Source organism: Betta splendens, chromosome 9 (assembly GCF_900634795.4).
Source record: "Betta splendens chromosome 9, fBetSpl5.4, whole genome shotgun sequence".
Lineage (NCBI taxonomy): Eukaryota > Metazoa > Chordata > Actinopteri > Anabantiformes > Osphronemidae > Betta > Betta splendens.
In genome coordinates this window covers 16,705,590-16,726,788 of record NC_040889.2, presented here as the reverse complement: position 1 = coordinate 16,726,788, position 21,199 = coordinate 16,705,590, and the positions used below count along the sequence as shown (strand labels likewise).

At 48.2% G+C, this 21,199-nt stretch overlaps 3 protein-coding genes across 10 annotated transcripts; 1 reads left to right on the top strand and 2 right to left on the bottom strand.

Annotated features, from left to right (window-relative positions):
• The first annotated feature begins 3,498 nt into the window (after positions 1 to 3,498).
• Positions 3,499 to 10,609, top strand: adamts13 (ADAM metallopeptidase with thrombospondin type 1 motif, 13). 7 transcript variants are annotated; one of them, XM_029160220.3, is made up of 29 exons: positions 3,499 to 3,671; positions 3,989 to 4,055; positions 4,159 to 4,286; positions 4,382 to 4,465; positions 4,553 to 4,677; positions 4,749 to 4,895; positions 4,982 to 5,116; positions 5,199 to 5,349; positions 5,455 to 5,559; positions 5,641 to 5,792; positions 5,870 to 5,933; positions 6,016 to 6,142; positions 6,222 to 6,370; positions 6,443 to 6,563; positions 6,723 to 6,803; positions 6,897 to 7,078; positions 7,189 to 7,339; positions 7,451 to 7,580; positions 7,697 to 7,876; positions 7,961 to 8,159; positions 8,242 to 8,344; positions 8,429 to 8,558; positions 8,643 to 8,819; positions 8,902 to 9,103; positions 9,186 to 9,492; positions 9,574 to 9,717; positions 9,804 to 9,980; positions 10,114 to 10,289; positions 10,370 to 10,609. In XM_029160220.3, exons 1-29 carry the CDS (start codon positions 3,594 to 3,596, stop codon positions 10,523 to 10,525), a joined length of 4,128 nt encoding a protein of 1,375 aa, XP_029016053.1. In that variant the 5' UTR covers positions 3,499 to 3,593; the 3' UTR covers positions 10,526 to 10,609. The 7 variants fall into 7 exon arrangements, 6 of the variants coding, with proteins under 6 accessions (XP_029016053.1, XP_029016052.1, XP_029016059.1 ...); XM_029160219.3 differs by having other exon boundaries at positions 4,009 to 4,055; positions 4,159 to 4,465; positions 8,239 to 8,344; XM_029160222.3 differs by having other exon boundaries at positions 3,515 to 4,055; positions 8,239 to 8,344.
• On the bottom strand, positions 10,584 to 15,593 carry LOC114861251 (carnitine O-acetyltransferase-like). 2 transcript variants are annotated; one of them, XM_029160227.3, is made up of 14 exons: positions 15,378 to 15,593; positions 14,054 to 14,323; positions 13,850 to 13,968; positions 13,334 to 13,387; positions 13,066 to 13,231; positions 12,779 to 12,953; positions 12,517 to 12,695; positions 12,333 to 12,433; positions 12,130 to 12,249; positions 11,919 to 12,041; positions 11,691 to 11,826; positions 11,539 to 11,601; positions 11,315 to 11,452; positions 10,584 to 11,205 (listed from the first exon to the last, which is right to left on the bottom strand). In XM_029160227.3, exons 1-14 carry the CDS (start codon positions 15,396 to 15,398, stop codon positions 10,990 to 10,992), a joined length of 1,881 nt encoding a protein of 626 aa, XP_029016060.1. In that variant the 5' UTR covers positions 15,399 to 15,593; the 3' UTR covers positions 10,584 to 10,989. The 2 variants fall into 2 exon arrangements, with proteins under 2 accessions (XP_029016060.1, XP_040928231.1); XM_041072297.2 differs by lacking the exon at positions 15,378 to 15,593 and adding an exon at positions 14,886 to 14,904 and having other exon boundaries at positions 14,089 to 14,323.
• A 548-nt stretch (positions 15,594 to 16,141) lies between these two features.
• On the bottom strand, positions 16,142 to 17,248 carry LOC114861252 (immediate early response gene 5-like protein). Its single transcript, XM_029160228.3, has one exon. It carries the CDS (start codon positions 17,090 to 17,092, stop codon positions 16,211 to 16,213), a length of 882 nt encoding a protein of 293 aa, XP_029016061.1. The 5' UTR covers positions 17,093 to 17,248; the 3' UTR covers positions 16,142 to 16,210.
• Positions 17,249 to 21,199: the final 3,951 nt, after the last annotated feature.

The following is a 21,199-nucleotide window of genomic DNA, read 5'->3' as shown; positions in this document are numbered from 1 at the left end:
AAATCAGGTTTAGTCTGTCCAAACACAGGCTACTGTAATTACTGATTTGGAGAGAAAACGAGCGGCTGAGAAAAGTGCGACGTGACAAAGGGAATGAAGAAAATGGTCTTCCACGCTCTGCTTGCTGAGCGAGACGGAAACTCAAATCAGCTTCAAACCAAAGATTAATGTCCCGCAATCTACATATATCGATCGCTTGTTAGGCCGCATCAAGGATGCGAGTAGAAGTAATTGCCCCCACGAGTCCCATTGTATCACATTTGTTACTCGTGCTTGTTGCGTAGCTTTGGCTCCTTACTTTGCAGTCAAATCCTTCCATGTGCAACTTATTAAAATTCAGTTCCCCTCAGCGGCGCGCCAGCAGATGTTCAGCTACGGGACTCGTCCATTAGCGACTGCCACACCGTCATTCTATAGCCCAAAATGAGCTTAGTGCCCATTCATGGTAAGGCTGGATGTAAATGTGGGCTGTGTGACCTGGCAAGCGTGGTATTCATTGCCCTTCCCTGCAGTGCCGTGTTGCAGTCACAGTCTCACAGGAGCAGAGAGCAGGGCGAATCGCGAGAAAAGGAGGACATAGAAAAAGGGGCAAATGAACGGAGTCCTCCTCCTCTCACTGTATGCGGTAGACCTGGCGTTTTAGAAACACGTTAAACATAAACGTTGCGATTAGATTCATAACTTTAGTCTATAAATCTGAATTTACAGCAGCGCTGTCGAACAAAAGAGTGAGTGTTATACAATAGAATGGGGAGGATTCAAACAGAGCACATGCATTAGTGCTGTTCTCTGCTCTGATTTACTTGCTGTTTTCTTTAGTCAAATTTAAGCCTCCAGACATCATTTATTTCCCTTCCTGTTTATTGCTGTATTGGTAATAGAAGAGGCAGGGAAAACAGAGCATGATTCGGTTCTATGCAGCATGTGCGTCAATAAACAGTGTTTCCACAGATTGAGGCATACATGAAATATGCCGCTGCTGCACCCAACTCCCATTCTTCTTCGTGGCATCTGTCAGCTGTTTACTGTACCAGAGAAAGTGGAATTTCTCCTGCAGACAAACACTGACAGTTGAGGAGTTTTCTTCTCTTTTACTACCTAGGGCATCATTCAAATGCACATTACAAGATCATTTACCCTGGCGGGGATTCGGTGCAGTTACTTGCAGATATATTAGATGTTGACATATGCTCCAACAGCTGGGGGACTTCAGGAGGATAACAACTTCTTCTCTGCGTTGCCACTGAGTTTGGGCACCCTCTCTATTGCATTGCTGTCAGGACAGGCCTGATATAATGTACTACCAACACACGGTTTGTCTTAATCAGCACAGAAAAGACAAGATGGCATTAAAAGCTCCATGAGCAGGATGAATGAGTCATGACTTTAGGCACAATCTTTAATTACACCTTAAAGACAGTCGCTCATGGCAAAACAAAGAGGACTGCGTGATGACTGGGAGAGGCATTCTTGAAAAATCAGTAGTTATGAGGCCGTTGGAGGTGATATTTTTATATATGGCTGTAACTTTGATTTAATGTCTGATCCGTCTCACTGGCAGTTTAATAAATAGCTATAAACCTAACTTTGAACAGAAATTCATGCCTTTATGAGTCAGGCATGAAAGGTGTGCTAAATTTAACCAAGGCCCCTTTCTTCTAGTGACAAGTGACACGTTGAACAGTGAAGCGTGGTCAGGTTAGGAGACTTAATCGTTGCATTACTCATTCTGTTATGCCTGTGTTAAATTAGAATTAACATCCTCACTACTTTTATTTAAAACAAGCACCGCACAGTAATATTCTGGCACTGTTGTAACAGAGGCAGGTGAACTTTTGCTGTTGTTGCACACATTAATCTTTTACAACAACGTGACAGATGGAGGGACAGACAAAGAGCAGCAGATGAACAGGAATCCTTTTATGTACAAGCAAGAGCCACTCTACATAAATGCATGGTTAAATCAAGCGCTGAGAGGTTGGGGTCCGACTGAGCTCAGTCTGTCTGAGCTACTGTCTATTCCTAAGGTTGGAGCAAAGAGCGGAATAGCTGAGAGGTTCCAGGCAATAATAAAAAGCCTTGTGACATTAAAATAGAAAAATGCATTCAATTTAAAAATGGGATACCAGATCTGTGTTTACTGTATGCCTTTTCCTTGATTCTAGATTCCTTGTTTCTGTGTTGTGCCTTCATTACATCCTTACTTCCTCCTTCTTCACTGCAGCCAAACATTTACCCGAGGCATCATCTGTTGAGCCCACTTGAGCAGCCCATATGGCACGATATATATAATTTAGCACATCATAAATATGCAATCCCCACCGTCCTCTGAATAGACCTAGGTATGAGGCTGTAACACATCTTATCACAGTCTGTTGTGCTGCGTAAATCCAGGACTGGGGTTTTAGTGGCGCAGTGATGCTGGTGTCCACGACAGCCAGCTGTTAATTCAGCCTGACAACGGGCAGATATCTGGCAGACTAATGGCAGATGGAGCTAGAATCCTGGCTTTATGGAGATAAACTATACCCCCTCAGGAAGTGGGGGCAGCAGGTCTGCTGGGGTCAAACACTTTCCCTTTTCAGAACGGAGGATCATTTTAGTTTGTCTGAAGTGTGAAGACATTCTGGTTATTTCTGGACATTTGCATCATTGTCACAGCAGAAGAAAAATGTTTCCCATTACGCAATCGAAATGAATCCCAGCGAAAACACAACTGTGTTAGAAGTAGTGGTAATTTGAAGATTGATGCTATTTTTATCATCAAAGCCACAGACAATAATAACACATAAGTATGTGTCTGAAATGGTATCCATGGCCAGCTAATTATATGACATCTGCACTAATATATATATATATATATATATACGATATATGTATAGTATATAAACAATCATTTGGCCCAGTTGAAGTAGTAAAGAAAATTAATTAAAGTCATGGCCCACAGGAACAAGCCTGTCAATTCTAATGCTCTGTTTTATCACTTTACAGAGAATCTTCTGTCTTCCAAGAAACCAGTGTTGGATTAGATGATGTTTTATATCTGTCATGGACTTATGGGATGCGTGCGTGCGTGTGTGCGTGCGTGCGTGCGTGTTCTTTCTCTCCCGGTTTTCCCTCAATCCACATACAGGATCATTTCTGCCTTCTAGTGGCTACAAGATGCAAAAACACTAATATATATATATATATATATATATATATATATATATATATATATATATATATATATATATATATATACACTATATATATATATATATATATATGGAGAGAGAGAAGCTTGATTTGAATGCACCATATATCTTTATATATACAGTACAATGAGTTCACGAGTTCATAACTGTACAGTACAATGAGTTCATAACTGAGTTGTGACAAACAGTGACTGAAATTAGTCCTTGTTGAAAAAAGGAATCCTAACCCACCAATGAGAGCTGTTTCCTTGCTTGTGTGGACAGACCCAACGATGACGTTCGCCGCTTGCCTTTGCCCCCTGCTGTTTACACAGCAGCCTGCCTTAGTGGGGGATCACACACTGTTCCAGTGTTGAGGCGGAGCAGGTACAGCGGACACACGGGAAGAAGACAAACATGCCGTTTCTGCCTCCGCTCTGTGTGCTGTTACTGTGGCTTGGCCTCGGCGAGCTGATGACATCTCCATTGGACGCGGTAGGTGGAAAAGCTGTGGGTGAACAGGAGCTCCGCGGTCGGTGATTTCACCGCCGGGGACTTCTGCAAAGTACATTGAACTCTTCAACTTTAAACTGTTTATCATCTTGTGAAAACCCATCGGTCCTTTCTGTGTTCGCTGGATTTACACATGGCCCGCTAAAAATAAGGCTAGAGCCTCAAACAACAATGTTTTGTCCTTTCAGGAGGTATTTTTGTGGTTCCTGCACAATTAGGTCATAGAACTAAATTTAGTCACACACGTTCAGAGCTTCGTTTTCTAAAAGCCTTAAAATGTTTTTCATTCTCTTCAAAAGCTTTTTCATCCCTCCTCTAGCCAAAGAGAGACTGCTTCTTCTGCCGGTTCCTCTCCCGGCGCCTCCGGTGAGTGCTCTGATATGAGGAACATGAACATGAAGACTGTGTGACTGGCGTCAGACCGCTGCGTGACGTTTGTAACGGTAACGTGTGTCACCGTCGCCTACAGCGCGGTCTCGCCGCACAGCTGTGTTGCCCGATATCACACATCTGGAGCTGCTGGTGGTGGTGGGACCCGATGTCCAGCGGGTCCACAGGCAGGACACAGAGAGATACATTCTCACCAACCTCAACATTGTACGTGTGAGCACGCGCATACAGAAAGATGCCTGCGCCCATTGTCTCGCGCTGATAAAAAAACGACACAACGCCGCTCTCATACGTCCACCCAGGCCTCCGAGCTGCTGAGAGACGCCACTCTGGGAGCCAACATGCGGGTGCACCTCGTTCGCATGATCATTCTGTCGGAGCCGGAGGTGAGTCGCTTCCGCTGTGCCACTCGTTGCTCGGTTCATGGGTTCAGCGTGATTCCACATATCTAGGTTCGGCTTTTCCCATTGCAGGCGGGGATCCAGCTGTCCGCCAACATCACCTCCTCCCTCCAGAGTGTGTGTGAGTGGGGCCGACGGATCAACCCGCCCAACGACACCGACCCGCTGCACGCCGACCTCTCGTTGTACATCACACGGTACGCCGGCTGCGTGCGCAGTGTCACGCCTGCACATTTCACGCGATTAACGAGCCGCGGCTCCGGGACAGGTACGACCTGGTGCTGCCTGACGGCAACGGGCAGGTGAGGGGCGTGACGCGGCTGGGCGGCGCCTGCTCCGGCCAGTGGAGCTGCGTGGTCGCCGAGGACACGGGCTTCGACCTTGGCATCACCATCGCCCATGAAATCGGCCACAGGTGACGCAGATCGCACGGTGGCCACGCGCCCTCATGCTCACGGAGACGCCGCCTGTACCTCTCTTGTCGTGTGTCGTTTCGCCCAGCCTTGGAATCGACCACGACGGCGTGGGCAACGCCTGCAGCCGGAGCGGCTTCGTGATGGCCTCCGACGGCGGCTACGACAGCGTGGATCTGACCTGGTCGTCCTGCAGCAGGCGGCAGCTGCTGGCGTTCTTCAGGTGGGCCACCTGCTCAGAGCAGCTGTGCATGCAAATGCGCCTGCCCGCTGTCATCATGCAGACCTGGTTCTGCTGTTCCCAGTGAAGGCAAAGCCGAGTGTGTGAAAGACCTGCCTGCGACGCGAGGCTCCCTGCAGGACTGGAAGCCGGGCCTGTACTACGGCGTGGACGACCAGTGTCGCATAGCGTTTGGTAGCAGCGCGCGAGCCTGCTCCTTCACCAACGTCGACTGGGTGTGTGGCTGTAATAGCGGCGTGACGCCACTAGGGGGCGTTTTACATAGAAAACACAGTATTGTCACATAAAGTCACGTTTTTCTAACAATGGCTTCCCATTAGCCGGCCTGTCGTGTTCTATCCTGTCACATCAACCCTCACGATGACTCCTCCTGCAAACGACTGCTGGTTCCACTGCTGGACGGGACCGAGTGTGCGCTTAATCAGGTATTGCTCAGCGACCCGTGAGGGCGAGGCCATCATCATCATCATCATGGCATTTTCACGAGGCGCCCTCTCCTCTGGCAGTGGTGTCTGAGGGGGCGCTGCGTCTCCACGGAGGAGCTCGGCCCCTCTGTGGTGGTGCACGGCGCCTGGTCCGGCTGGTCTGACTTCTCCGCCTGCTCGCGGACGTGCGGCGGGGGAGTCGCTCACCGCACGCGGCAGTGCAACAATCCAAGGTAGCGACGGGACGTGAGCGTGTGAAACGAGGCACTGTTTGTTGAGCGCTATTATAACTGTGGTGCTTATCGTTCAGGCCGGCCTTTGGAGGGAGCCACTGTAAAGGCCCGGACACTGAGGCTCACCTTTGTCACCAGCAGGTGGGTTCCTGCCCTCAACGCCTCCGTGCTGGATACGTGTCTACGTAGCAGAGAGTAACATGCATGCTCTTTGCTCTTGCAGCCATGTGAGCGTACGCAGCTGGATTTCATGGCGGAGCAGTGTTCCCGAACAGACCCCCACCCCCTCTACCTCCAGCCACACACAGCATCCTTCTACACCTGGATCCCAGCTGTGGGCTTTGCACAAGGTGGGTTCAAAGGTGCTCCTTCGTCTTCTGTGCGCAGAGGAGCAAAGCAAGTTTCCCAACGCGTTCTGGTCGTGAGCAGGGGACGAGCAGTGCCGATACGTGTGCCAGTCACAAGGAGAGAACTTCATGGTGAGCCGCGGCGCTCAGTTTGTGGACGGGACCCGCTGTGAATCGCGCAGGCCCCCTCCCTTCGGCTCAACAGCCGCCTGTCTCAGAGGCCGATGCCAGGTGGGGATGGTTGAATGACACACGCAGCCTGACGCGATCACCTCTTTAAATGATCTACTCATGTCTGGCCAGCTGTTCGGCTGCGATGGCTCGCTGCATTCTGGGAAGGTGAGGGATGTGTGCGGAGTGTGTGGCGGAGATGGCTCATCCTGCACGTTGACCTCTGACTCCTACACTGGCGGCCAGGCCAGAGGTAGCCAACCTCAGATGAGAACGCTGTACCCATTTAATGACAGTGACACATGTAATGTGATGCTCCTCATATCCCAGGCTGGTCAACATATATGTACAGTATAACATATGTGACTCATAGACAGTATAATCACGCATAAATATTCCATTTCATTCTCAGAGTACACGACCTTCCTCTCTCTGCCAGTGAACGCCACACAGGTTCACATTGTGAACAGAGCGCCTTACTTCACTCACATGGGTGAGCGCTATCATCACGTATGTGACTTACTGTACGTTCATGCAGGGGGTGTGACAGAACCACAGCTTCCTTTGTCTTTTGTTGCGCCCGCAGCTGTAAGGATTGCGGATCGCCACGTGGTGTCTGGGACGAACAGCATGTCTCTGAACACAACTTACCCCTCCCCGCTGGACGATAACCGCCTCGAGTACCGCCTCCACCTGACCCCTGACCTTTTGCCGGCGATGGAGGAGCTGCTCCTGCCTGGACCACTGCAAGAGAACGTAAACGTACAGGTCAGAAGTCACAGTCACATTAAAGCCTCAAAGGGTTTTTAGTAGGTTTATAAAGTTCAGAAACCGGGAATTCTCTGTAATCAATTTGTGACTTGCTTTATTTTTTGCAGGTCTATCGCAAATATGGAAAAGAATATGGTGAAAAAACAAACCCGAACATCAGTTACCACTTCTACACGCCCACCAGCAGCTCCACAAACCCAGCAGCCATAGGCAAGTGGACTGTCTTCACAACGCCCTGCTCCGTCTCCTGTGGACCAGGTGAGCTTCTACAACCTTACACTCAATGTGCCAATTCATTTGTTCAAGTATAATTTAACTGATGGTGCTACTTAAGCTACTTATTCTTTTAATAATAATCTTGTATTACAGGCGTTCAGACACACGCTTCTGTCTGCGTAGATGAAGATACTGAAAGTGAGTTGGAGGAGCACAGCTGTGAAGCCCCTCCTCCATCCATACCACTCCACACACCCTGTCAGCTGTCCTCCTGCCCCCCCAGGTCACACACACACACACACACACACACACACACACACACACACACACACACACACACTGATACATAGGTATAGTCCATATATCACAGAGTACACAGAATAATTTACTTATTTACAGGTGGGATGCAGGATATTTTGGGCCTTGCACTGCCTCCTGTGGTGGAGGAGAGAGAGTGCGTCCAGTAAGATGCGTTCAGGGACACAGAGCTGACGTGGTAGTGGTTCCAGATTCTGAATGCCCTCCCGACACAGCTCCACTCGCAGTAGAGAAATGCAACCTACAACCCTGTCCTGCCAGGTACAAGGAGTCATTGCTGGGCTGCTTATTCAGTCCCTGCTTTTATTCAAAGATGTGCGTGTGCGCGTGTGTGCGTGTTGACAGATGGCGCGTGTCCGAGCCGGGGGAGTGCTCAGCCGTGTGCGGCCCAGGAGAAGCGAAGCGCACTGTGTCGTGTGTGCGCTCAGAAGATGGCCAGGAAGTTGAAGTGGACCAGAACCATTGTCCAGAAGAACTGAGACCTGCTGATTCAGTGCCCTGTGTGGTGGACGTCTGTCCCGTTGGGTGGGAATTTACAGAAAAGGTATTGTCGGAAATGACAAATATCTTTTATCTTGGTTTTATTTAATAATGTGAACCCGTGTCATCTTCGTTTTTTTAAGCAGCATCGCCCGGTGGTTAAATGTGGTTTTGTGCCGCACTCTAAACAAGCACCCGTGTATGTGTGGAGCCCCTTCATCAGCCAGTGCTCGAGAAGCTGTGGCAACGGTAAGTGACAGAAGGTCCTCACCTTCCCCTAAGGCTGGCATATCCTCATCAGACACGCACAACCACAGCCCGATGCCTGTGTAGGGACCCTGCGGGTGTGGTTCTCCTGTGTGGACCATCAGAGCACACGGGAGGTGCCTGACGTCCACTGTGACGCTTCCACCAAACCTAACCCTTACTCTGAGACCTGCAACGCATCTCCCTGCCCTCCCGCGTGAGACACCAATACGGTACATCGCTACGACTGTGACGATCTGCATCCAAAACATTACGGCGGAATTTTATTTCCAACCACCAGGTGGCGCACTAAGCAAGGGGCCTGCAGCGTAACGTGTGGAGGAGGGGTGGCCAGCAGGGTGCTGTACTGCGCTGGAGAAGCGGAAGGGGAGGAGAGGGTGGTGGAGGATTCAGAGTGCCGTGACGCTCCCAAACCCACAGTGCTGGCTTCATGTAACACCCACCGCTGCCCGGCGAGGTAGAGTCCACACACAGACACGCGCCGACGCCCGACGTCAGCAAGGTCGAATGGGATGCTACCACCTCTGTCCCACGTCCAGGTGGAAGGTGATGGCAACATCAGCCTGCTCAGCCTCCTGTGATCTGGGTACAGCACGGAGGACTGTGTCCTGTGTCCAGTCCGTCCACGGCAGGGAGAGAGCGGTGCCGGAGCAACGCTGCGCGGGCGTCAAACCGGCCACCGCAGTTCCCTGTCTGGTGCAGGTGTGCACCTTCAGATGGGAGGCGAAGCCCTGGAGCCAGGTACAAGCATAAAAATGCCTAGAAAGTCAAACGCAGCACGCGTGACGTGGGACATTGTCGAGCCTCTAGCCTTTGTTACCAGTGTTCGGTTCCCTGTGGGTACGGGATCCAGTCCAGAGCAGTGTCCTGCGTGGGCCCGTCTGAGCCCGAGCCCCTCAGTCCGCTGCTCTGCATGCACGTCCCCAAGCCCATCACCATCCAGGGCTGCTACACGGGGAGCTGCGCGCGTCCAACGGATGCCCCGCTCGCCGTTGCCGAAGTGAAGGGCACCCCCCCTGCCCCCACCCTGGACCACCGGGAGCCCCCCACGAGCCGTCTGCCTCCAAGCTCAACGAAGGCAACAATCGCCCCACAGAGCGGCACTGACGCCACCCCCGCGCCCGAACCCCGTTGGTACACGTTGGAAGTCCAGACTTCCCAGTAGGAGCTGGTGAAGCTGCAGGTGGTTACAGCGTTGTGCTCTCTTCCAGCTCTATGTGGTCAGCTGCTTCTCCATGAATCCGGTACGGTGGATCTGTCGGACACAACAGGCCGCTGCACGGTGTCCATAGGTCGACCCCTGGATGAGGTCATACACATTCGACTGGAGTCCAGCTCGTTGAACTGCACAAAGAGTGAGTTTAATCAGATTAATGAACAGTATTGATCATGGTTGCAGCTACAGTGAGCATCAGTCATCTCAGTCTCTGTCTCGCTCCAGAGGAGTACGTGGCATTCTTTGACCGACTGGCCTTCATCAGGAAGTGCGAGCAGGTGGCAGGAAGCGAGCTGACCACCAGAACCAACGTCCTGCTGGTGCGTCAGAACCTGCTCACGCCCGGGAACGGGGTTAAGTTCACCTACGACTCACGGAAAAACACCAAGAGCCACCATCAGGGTGAGGCAGCACTTCGACCGGCACAGTCTAATGCAATGAATCCAGCAAAGCTAATAACAGCATAAAGCTTAACATGCTACAAGCTGGCTTTTTGTTGACTCTCAGATCACAGCTCGTTTTTTCTCCCGTGCAGATTGTGACATTCAGCTGTTTTCCCCCAACGGCGTGTTTGAGAATCCGAACACCCCCGGCACGAACCACACCTGTCGCGTGCTCATCAACGCCCCGCCCTCGGTGAAGATCCGGATCCAGGCGCTGCACATAGGATTAGTATTCAACAGCAGCAACTCCCAGTCTACATACATTATGGTGAGCTCCTGAACGCTAAATGCTGCATAATTAAAAGCACAAAGAGTGGAATGACTCCTGCAACACTTCGTCTCTTTCAGATCCGGGACACGGACGTCTTAAAGACCAACGTGTTTAAAGGCCAACAGCTGTTTCTGTGGCATTCTTCCGGAAACATGGCCGAGGTTGAATTTCATGGAGACTACCTCCACTCCGCGGGGAGCTTCCGAGCTCAATATTCCTTTGTGCGCCCCTAGATTTCTCTTTAACATGTCTGTCAATCACCTATATTTTTGTAACAGCCATTAACTGTCCTCAGGAGTAGAAACACTTTATTTACATACCTGGTGTGCGTGCAAATTATTTTACATGAAATAAATACTGAACAAGCCAAGGCCCAAAACCTTAAAGTGGGGATAATGTCATTCAGAAGACTCCACCAGGACCTGCTTAGGTATAAACAAGGGAAGAGTTACACACATAAAAGGATCTCACACACACAACAATATATTAAAATTTCCCTCAGAGATAATTGTTTTTTAACACAATGGCAGTGCAATGATTTTCACACATTCTACTTCCTACAACCCTCTGATAACAGTCCCTCAGCGCCAACACAGTACCACGCGCCGGTGCCAGTGACTCCGGCACCAGCCCGTTTCCAGCTCCCATGCAGCCTGGTGGGAATCACACCGAGTGCCAAGCTGCTGTGTGGGGATCACTACTCTTTGGCTGTAGCCGTGTCTTCCAGAAGAGCCCCCATGTCCAACAGAGCGTCCTTCACCATCTGGGAAAACTTGGCGGCGTTCGTCTCCTCGCAGCTGTTGAAGGCCGTGATGGCGATGTTGATGTGCTCGTCCATGGGATTGTAACACACGCCGTAGCCATCTGGCACCATTGGACCGAAGCACATCACGCAGTCTGTCTTGGAGCCAACCTGGACACGGGAAACGGAGAGAAATGAGGCCAAATGGGCAAACAAAGCAAATCATTACTGTATGTGCTCAGTAATAATAAACTGTTGATTAAGCTGGAGACAAGTATACCTGGCTGGTGGAGAGCTGGTAATGCTGAGCCACAGCAAAGGAGGTGTCCATGAAGATCTCAGGCATGGAGGTCAAGTCTTCAATACTCAGCATCTTGAGCCCGAGGAGGTGTCTGTCAATGGCTTGTCCGTGAATAGCCTAATGCACAGACGTGTACAGGAGAAGTCAATCAGGTGGTTTCAGGGGGGAAACTACACTTCTGCTGATGAACCTCCAAGTCTCACATTGTAGGTGTTCTCCTTGTGCGTCTGAAGAGCCTTCCGCAGCAGCGCCAGCCTCTCTGATGTCTGTCAGCGACATTTACTCATACGTCAGGCAGGTCACCTGTGCTTACAGAAATTACGTTTACCGTGAAATTTTACGGGCTTTACGGTACCTCTTTTGCAGGGTCCTGCATTGCCTCCATAAATTTCAAAGAATCTACAGTAGTGGAGCGGATCGCGTCGGTCCGGCCGTATTTAAACATTCGCAACGATGCACTTTCATAGGTGGAGCAGTAGGTGTTATACATCCTACAATTCACAAACAGCACACACAACATATGGTTTCACAGGCTTAATGTCTAATTGACTCATAATTTTGACTAGGAATAGGAGTTGCTTACCTGAAGTAAGCCAGCTGAAGAGCTATTTGTACAAAGGCATCTGGGCTCAGCTTATGTTGCTTCGGCACATTTTTTCCAAAATGTGAAAACATGAGCACCTTCACGTCTAAATCTTGGACCATTCTAACAAAAGGAAAAAGAGTGAGTGGTCCAGAATGTTTGACATTTACGCTGGGATGGTGATGATTACTGGAAGTGAACCATGTCGTACATGTTCATGTTTTGTTTGGCCTTCTCGATGTCTCTCTTGACCTCAGGTGAAATGTTAAAGCGAAGCTTCTGAGGCATGGGGAGGGGAACCATGGGGGTGCGGACTAGTTCCGTTTTACGCCTGATAAAAAAGTCCAAAATAAAGTTGAGCTCATCAGAATATGAAGCAAACACTCAAAGACACAAAACCTGAAAGTAACTTACATGTATTTAACAACATAATCGATGAGGAAGACGATGGGTGGACCCTCAGCGGGTGCATGTTCGTACACCAGTCCACACGTTCCGTCTTCACCGACGATGAACTGAGTATCGTTAATTCAGTAAAACATTATCATATCATCCACTCACCAGTAAACGTGACACTAAATCAAGGCCTCAAACTGACCTGCAATGTCTTATCAAACCAGCGGTTGCCGCTGTTCCAGCGCGCTCCACCTCCATGCAGCATCTGGGCGGCCACTCGGCTCAGGAACAGCTCGTCTGACACCCGTGGCATCGGCGCATCCAAACAAACCGTAAAAATACTCTTCTGGATGGCGCGGACTGACTCCTTATTTGTCTTATCTGAAGAAAAATAAAACAAGAGTAAAGACCTGGAACAAAAGAAAAGGCTTCTAACTAGAGGTTAATGTAACGGCGGTTGATACCTTTAATGAGGTTGTTATAAGCTTTTCCCCAGGTGTTACGGTGCTGGGAGGTTAAGATGCCGATGGGCTCTTTGTTCGTCTGCAAGGAGGAGTTCCAGATCTTTTCCAGCTGCATGTAAATCTGGTCTACTGTCAGTGCGCTACCATCACTGTTGTACACATCCAAGACGAAGAACTAAGGAGAGAAACGCTAGGTCAGGTTCTCGGGTAAATGCTCTTGAACTGTTGAGCTGAAATATTGAGAAGCACGTGAAGATGAAGAGCAGGGCAGCATCTATCTGCAATACCTGGAAGTTGTGGACCACAGTGATGTGAGTGGGTGGCGTCTTCCCTATGGCGTGATTTACAACCGTGTCTCTCTTTGGGCCGGGGATCCGACATGAAGACAGGATCTGGTAATACTGGTCCATACAGAGCGGCTTCCCACTCAGGTACTCTATGGGCAGGGTCTTTCTGCAACACAGCATATCTCCCACTTCATTCATAAAACCAGTACAGGATAATGAGCTATGATGAAAGGTGAAAGTAGAACCCGTTCAATGCAGGAGAACTCACGTGTCAATCATTTTTTTGAATTCCAAAACTCCTGCAATCAGTTTGGCAGCAAACCTGCAAAAGAGAAATAATTATATTGTTTTCTGTGTGGAGGCATAAACTTCAGATATTACTAATGAAACTGGAACTGAGCCCTTGAGTAAATTACTACTGAGTGTTAAAAGTGTGTGTGAGTGAATTGGCCGATGAATTGTGGACCTGCTGTCCTACACTAAAACGCTGCAGTACTGTACGTCTCTACTGGGCCACTGTGTTCACGCCGTATCTCATGTCAGCAGGGAAAAAACAGCTGAGCAATGCTACGATCAGCCAGAGCCCTTTAAATAGCATGAGGAGGGACGTCCAAGCAAAGGTCGGCTTAGACCAACCACGCTTAAATGAGATGCTTTCTACTTTCTGCTCACAACCTTATGACTGATACTGAGGAAACCCAGTCAATGACGGATGTTTTATTGACTAATGATTCAGATTGCAGCTCAGACACTGTGACTGGTCCAAGATGCTGGTTGCTTTTACCTCATCTGCCCCTGGCGATCTTGAAAGTGCATGCGGGGCAGGACGACCCCCGGGCTGGTGTAAACCGCCACCGGCATGCGACAGTCCAGATAGGCCGTCTGCATCCACCATTCTGAAAGCTGGAAACACGCATGGCTCATACAACTGAGTTATTCTAACAACTTCCTGTTTCCTCCCTGCTATAACACAAAACTCAATGGCTACCCAGTTTTCTGTCTTGCGTGCCCGGCGCTCCAGACCTTTCTGCAGCCTCTCCCCGACACCACCTTTGAGGAACTCCTGCACCAGCTGCCGGGTGTGTTCCAGCTCCTCCTCGCTGACAATGGGCTGGAGGGCAGCCAGGTAGCGCTCACACGTCTGCTTTAAGGGGGGCACGGGCAGCTTTGGTAAGCCCTCCTGGTGCACCAGGCTTCTCCCTGGGATCTGTGTCACTGGTCTGAGCAGGCGACATGGCTTCACGATGCTTGGCCGGAGCTGCAAGACAGGCGATTTCATAGCTTATCAAACAGATTAAGAAAGTTATATATATATATATATATTTAGCTGCTTATTGATTAATGTAGTAACTTCTTAAAGGGTAATAAATGATCCAGTGATACATCCCTACTCATAATGGCACTATAACACTGCAATTGGTTTCATGTAGAATCTGAGTTTGGTTCCGTAAACAACATTTTGAACTGTTAACAATGGCAAAAGATTTCAACTAAAACATGAAGGCGTGTGAAAAGTGACACCAAAACAACTGAGCGTCGGAGCAACTGTGCTGGTGTCTGTGGCAGATTATAAATAGAAGGTTGAGTGAACACAGCTGAACTTCGGAACGGTGGCTAAAACAAACACACATGAAGGAAAGAGCTCTGTTTATGACCTCATCTCTCATCAAAATGACTGCACATCACTGCCTGCTAGAATAATAGAACTAAAAGATGCGATTAAAAGGGGGCCTCATAGTATTATTAACGCTTATGTTAAATAACATAAAATAAGGATGGGTTTAGTAGCGTGAATATAAACATAGAACACGTTTATTTACATTTTTTCCATGAGATCAAGCCCCCGAGGAATAACTTCCGGTAGGTGTTTCAAAATAAAGCCACGACCACTGTTCAGTGACACAGTAAGCTGCGCCGTAAAACATAGTTTAATTAAGCAGTAATATGGAAGATGCAGCTTTTAAAATGGTCTACTAACACTGGAGGTTGCCCATGTGTCTTTTCTAAATCATGCGCAAAGCTAGTCGTATGCTAGGCTAAGTACGCTAGGCTAACGCTACGCCAAATGTCACTGTGTCACCGAGATAACACTCGGGCCTAATAAACAGCGTCGGAAGAATCACGGGCTGCGACGCTAAATCACAAGTTGCATTTCAAGCGCACGCTGTCACATTGTTGTTGTCCTGCGCGCGGAAACACCCCCCTGCGCTCCGGTGCCGTGAAATCCAACCTTGTGCGCGTGTGATAACGCACTTTAAGAAAAAAAAAAAAAAAAAAAACAACGCCCGTGAAAACAAACGCTCGACACTCACTCTGGCAGAAATGGCCAACATCTTGTCACACCGCTGCGCGCAACGCTCGCACTGTCGTGGGAATAGAGGCGGCGAATCCCGGGGCAGTCATGTCTCAAGGACAACCACAGCGCGTCTCCTCTGGAAGCGTCCGCCCCCCCTCGGAGCCACCGGGCACCGACAGCGCCAGGCTCCGCTCCCGGTCCGACCAGTGAACTTTGGCTCAGGCCTCAAAATATGAACAGCACACGATTCCGCATCATATGTGAACTTATGTTGTTCTTCTATTAATAGGACTACCAATTTATAAACTATCAACTACCAATTAACACCTGGGGAGTGCAGGGTGGTAGAAGTCAGCAGATGCAGCGTTCACAGCGAGCACGTCAGTATTTTGGAGATAAGTTCGTTTTATTGATTAGTAAAAGCGTGGCCTGTAATAATACATAAAACATTTACAGAGTGAGCCTGTGCACTGGCCTGGCGCGTGAGGCTGCACGGATCTTCACTGGCCACATGATGGCGCTCGTCCCACGTCTTCCCGGAGAAACGGCGCTAACTCGTTTCTTGGGGAAACAGCACAGACCGGAGACAGACTCCAGTAGCCCAGATGGATCAGAAGCAAATGCGGTTTGAATCAAAGAGTACAGTTTATTCGTATGGCGTGAGCGACTCTACAAATTGGCACGAGAACCGTGTATGTGCAAAAGCGACCGCACACGAACGCGATTGCTCTATGTGAACCCATTGCTGATGCGTTTCTGAATAACAGAGGAGAGAGGGAATTGCAGTCGTGTCATGGTTTATTTGTAAGCAATAAAATAAAACGATACAAAGAAAAACAGTCATACATATCAAAATGCTTCGATTGCTCTGGTCCAGCCGCTGCCTGTCAACAGTGTGTGTTTTAAACAAATTGTTTGAGTGGCGAATATTTGCTCAAGGTCCGTCTGCTGCCAGCTGACAAAGTCAGATAGTCCACCTGAACCCAACACTGAGATCAGGTTGGAGATGTTTGTGCTGCCCAACTGCTCCGAATCCGAATGCGTGTCATCGTCCGTCCGCATCCTTTTACATGGCACCGGCCCAAAGTCTGGCAAATAAAACTCTGGATCAACAATGTGATAACTTGCGTCCATCTTTCGCTTTTTTGCGTAGCACTGCGCGCCCTGCGGCTGCTTTGGCTGCGCGCAACAGTCTGAGTGGAAGTATCCATTGGTGGTGACAGTAGTCACCACATGCGTGTCCAGGTCCAGGACGGTCTTCTGGTTGGCCTGCGCGTTCGGCATAGGTAACTCCCAGGTGGATTTGTCCGCGCAACTCCAACAGGCTTCCGGAACCATGAGCTCGGGGTCACTTGGTGAAGCCATTGCGCAGGGAGACGCGTCCTGGTGCGCCACCTCTGCGGGCTGCCCGCTGGGCTGGTGCGCTCCGCAGTGCCAGTTGCCGGACTCCAGCCCAGTAAAGTTGCAGTAGAAGTCATCGGCCAACTCCGTGAAGCTGCCGGTCAATTCGAGGTATTCTTGCCGCTCACGGGCTGCAGCTACGTCCTCATACTGGTGCGTCCTCTGCGCCTGCGATAAGTTTTTGCTCATGTAAAACTGCCTGGCGTTTCTCAGCACGTACGTTACCAGCAAGTTCTTGTGGAGCTTGATGCCTCCTCTCTGCGTCCGGGAGCTTTGGATTTTCCTCAAAGAAATCGAGATCAAATTCTGTGCGTCAAATGCACACTCCATCCTCAACCGGGCCGCCCTTGCTTTTTCCCTCAGTCTCTCAAATCGTTTGTTTCCTAACTGGAGAAATATTTATGCCCTTAGTAGAGATTCCTACTTGACTCGTGTAGACTGTGTCCATAGCGCTCCATGTCTTCCCAGTAAGGGCATGGATTTGCAACTCTCATCTTTCCTTGCCACGCCCTCACGTAGACATTGTCCAATGGGAGGGAGGCGGTGCTTCTGTTATACGCAAATATCACTACTAGCCTCATTCAAAATGCACGTAGGAGCGGGCATGCTGCATTTCACCGAATGTGTCCTGAGCTTTTTGCATGCGGACAAAAACACGGGACTTTACTGACCATGTAGAATGAAACCTAATATAGTGGAAAGGAGCAGAATAGGGAGAGAACGGGGCAGATTGGGAGGGGATGATAGTGACCCGGCATTGCAGGAGAATAGATGAGAAAAGCGGAATTTATTACAAAATGCATAAAAGTAGGAAAATAATTGTAGGATAATATGATATGAGTATGGAGAAGTACAGCAGATAAACCCTTTAAATCTACAGTTTCATGTTGAACTTAATGAGTTAAAATAAAACCAAGCCATAAACACGCAGTTGCCACTTTACATATTACATTTATGCCTTGGCTAAAAAAAATCACAACAGGGAGGCAGCAAGATAAAAAAGACACCTGTCACTGAGGGAAAACACAGCAACGTCACAAACCACAGCCTCCAAAACGCGCATTAAGTGGAATCAGCATGTACTTTGTAGAGATATTATCTGTCATCCATGCCCCACATCTGTTTGTGAGTACACACACAGATGGCTGACATCACACTCAACACCTGGATGTGACTTTGATTTCCTGCCAAATAGGTGAACGAGGAGGACAGCCGCTATTATGGCTATCATGCTCTGATAACAGGATGAACTGGCGACGGACACATGTTCTCGCTGGAATTTAGCTTAAATAACAGGCTGGTGCTGCTTTACGGCTCGGAGTCACTGCGTAGCATCAGATAACGCGTTAGGATTGTGTACTTAGTAGATAGGAGGGTAATTATGTACTTGAAGTATATGTAGTCTGAAATAGTACAATTTCATCATAGCACAATAAAATACATAATACGTGTAAGTTAAAACTGAAATTATTAAATGAAATAATTGTTTTTATGACTTGATGGATTCATTCTTATTTTCACACAACCTTCTAGCATTAGCACCAGCTGTGTACAGGTAATAGGCTTAGTAGAGAGACTGGTGCTGATTCACAGTCAGAGCTTGGTGTGTAGTGCAGTAGCTGTGTGTGGTGTAATGGAGTACGAGTGAAAGTAGCATCAGAGCAAAGCCTTCTCTTCTCAGACGTCTTGCTGTGATTTTCTAAAAGACGTCTGTAATTACAGTAACAACATAAATAGAAGGATGCAAGAGCACTTCACACGGCTTTGTATATCATGTTATCATTAAATAATTCAGTATGGATGTCTGGCTAAATGTCAGTGCGTATGGGAATGCTAGTGTCGACATGTAGAAACAAAAAAAAAAAGAATCATAAGAAGAAAGTGCCAAAATGTCACATCGAGGGAAAAATTGTAGAGCAGATTATATTGAGCATCCCTGGAGAGAAACCACAACCTACAATCAGCGAAGAAGAGCAAAACCCAAAGGTCAAAGCAAATGTGAAATGGACTTCGTTTCCAGGACATTGCTACACATGCACGCATGTTGAGAAGCGTTGCCTCATGTGATAATGACGGCTCTGCTGCTTGGATGTGAAAGGGAAGACACAACGAGGTGGGTCCGAGAACTACAACCCAGTAGGTTTCAGACGCAGTTTAACTCAGCCAATCAATGAGCAGTACATGTGCATTAATGGAAATATCTCACATAGTATCACTGACTACCTTCATCACAGCTGTTCTGTGTTAACTTTCATAACAAACTCGTGACGCTCAACAAAAACAACATGTTACAGTCTTTACTGAGGCGCCGCTAGCTTTGGGAGCTGCAGTGAGGTTCAGCGTTGTGTAGTGCAGGATGTGTGCGGCTGTGTAGGGATGACAGTAAACTCTAAAGCTCTAGCTGGTGCGTAAAATTTGATGTTTGCACATATTAAACTGAGGAAGATGTGATGTTTTATTTACAAGTCCTTTGTTTTTATCTGTATTTAGGTCCTCTCTATACTGATGCGTTTCAGCCCCATTAGACACAAACCTGAGAGGGCAACATAAAAAGTGGACCTTCACTTTGATCAGATTTGATAATCCAACTATGAGTCGCTATGAGTACTATGAGTACACGTTCATGTAAACTGATGTCACAGTAAAATAATACAACAAAGCACAACATGTTTTTGCATATCAATAAATAGTTGAGGTTGACTTTCTTTCTGTTTTGGAATCTTTTCCATATTTACTGAATCTGAAGTTAAACCAACTTTGCAGTTTGGTGCTGATAAATAAAGAAAACAAGCTCCTTCAAATGTGCCGTGTTCAGTTATAAATGAAATGAGAAACAAATCAGCAGATTTTTTAAAGGGATGTATTCTACATCTAGACCAGTTATATATTTAAGATTCAGAAAAAGACTTGTTATTTGATATTTGAGTTTGTTGATTAATGTGATAATGGAAGATGTTTTGATGAATTAATGATTGGCCATTTGAGCCACATAAACATAAATAAAAACTGATCTGATGCCTCATTCATTAACCTAATCACATAACTAAGGCTACTGTTTAAGTAACAGGAACAACTAACAGTGGATCTTAACCTCCAGGAATCCTGAAGAACGGACTGGGCCCCACCTACGCCGAGCTCCTTGACAAGCTACAGCACGAACATGTGAAACAGAAAAAAAATAGTTTCACTTTGCTTATCGACGGACCTATAGTCCTCGAGTTGGATGAGTCGCAAGAGAACAGAAACACTGCTAAACAAAGAGAAGTCGCTCTCCCCATACGTGTTTCCTCCTAAACACAAAGCTGAGATATGCAGCTCTGTGGAAGATGCACACAATTACTTCAGAGGCGGGGTGCTTTATTTACATATGCAATATGCATAAGCAAGGTTACTGTGAGGGTGAAATAACCGGCAGATAGAGGGAGGGAACGGAGGAGGGGTCTGGGGTGTGTGTGTGTGTGTGTGTGTGTGTGTGTGTGTGTGTGTGTGTGTGTGTGTGTGTGTGTGTGTGTGTGTGTGTGTGTGTGTGTGTGGTGATGGGGAGAGGGTACGTGGGGCGGGAGTTGGGGGGTGAAGGGGGGAAGGCAGAAAATTGGTGTTATCAATATTTAACCAACCCTTCCAGCATATTTATGGCAGACAATAGAGCAGACATGCAACTGTCTCGTGTGATTGGAAGTGTATTTATTACAAGCTGAAATATAGGCTGTAAATATGTTGTTCATTGGTACGCCCGTGTCGCCGCGGCGGCGGCGGGGCCTCCGCTCGGGAGCCCGGCGCAACCGTGGGTTCCGTAGCCGGAGAGAGCATTAACGTATCTACTAATTGCACGTCACAACCCCGGAGTAGATCCACAATATTTATTAGGCCGATATTTCTACATGTGGCGAGCAGATGTATGTAATTCAATCAGTTCGAAGAAGAAAAAGCCCCAAAAGCTATGAAAGAGAGAGAAGAAATAAAATGTCTGAAGTTTTTTTTTTTTTTTTTTTTTTTCACGGACCCATCGCCTCTCACAAAATGTTTCCATGTGTTGTGTCTGAGCACACTGAGAGCAAAGAGGGAAAACATTCTCTCCTCCAAACCACATGCAACAGATTCCTTCTCAAGCCAAATAAATCAACCCTGTGTTTCAGATCATGTGACAGTTTTTTGTGCTTTGTGTTATTCCCAACATATCCTGTTTCACCCCCCCCCCCAACAAACACACACACACACACACACACACACACACACACACACACACACACACACACACACACGCCATTCCAGAGGTCACACACACACACACACGCCATTCCAGAGGTCGCGCGCGTACAGTACGACGCGCGCGCGCACGTCCCGAGTTTCCATTTCCTGTGCGTACGATCACCTGTGCAGACAGAATGGCGTGCTTCGGTGCGACGTGCTCGGGCAGGAAAACAGGAAAGGGAGTCC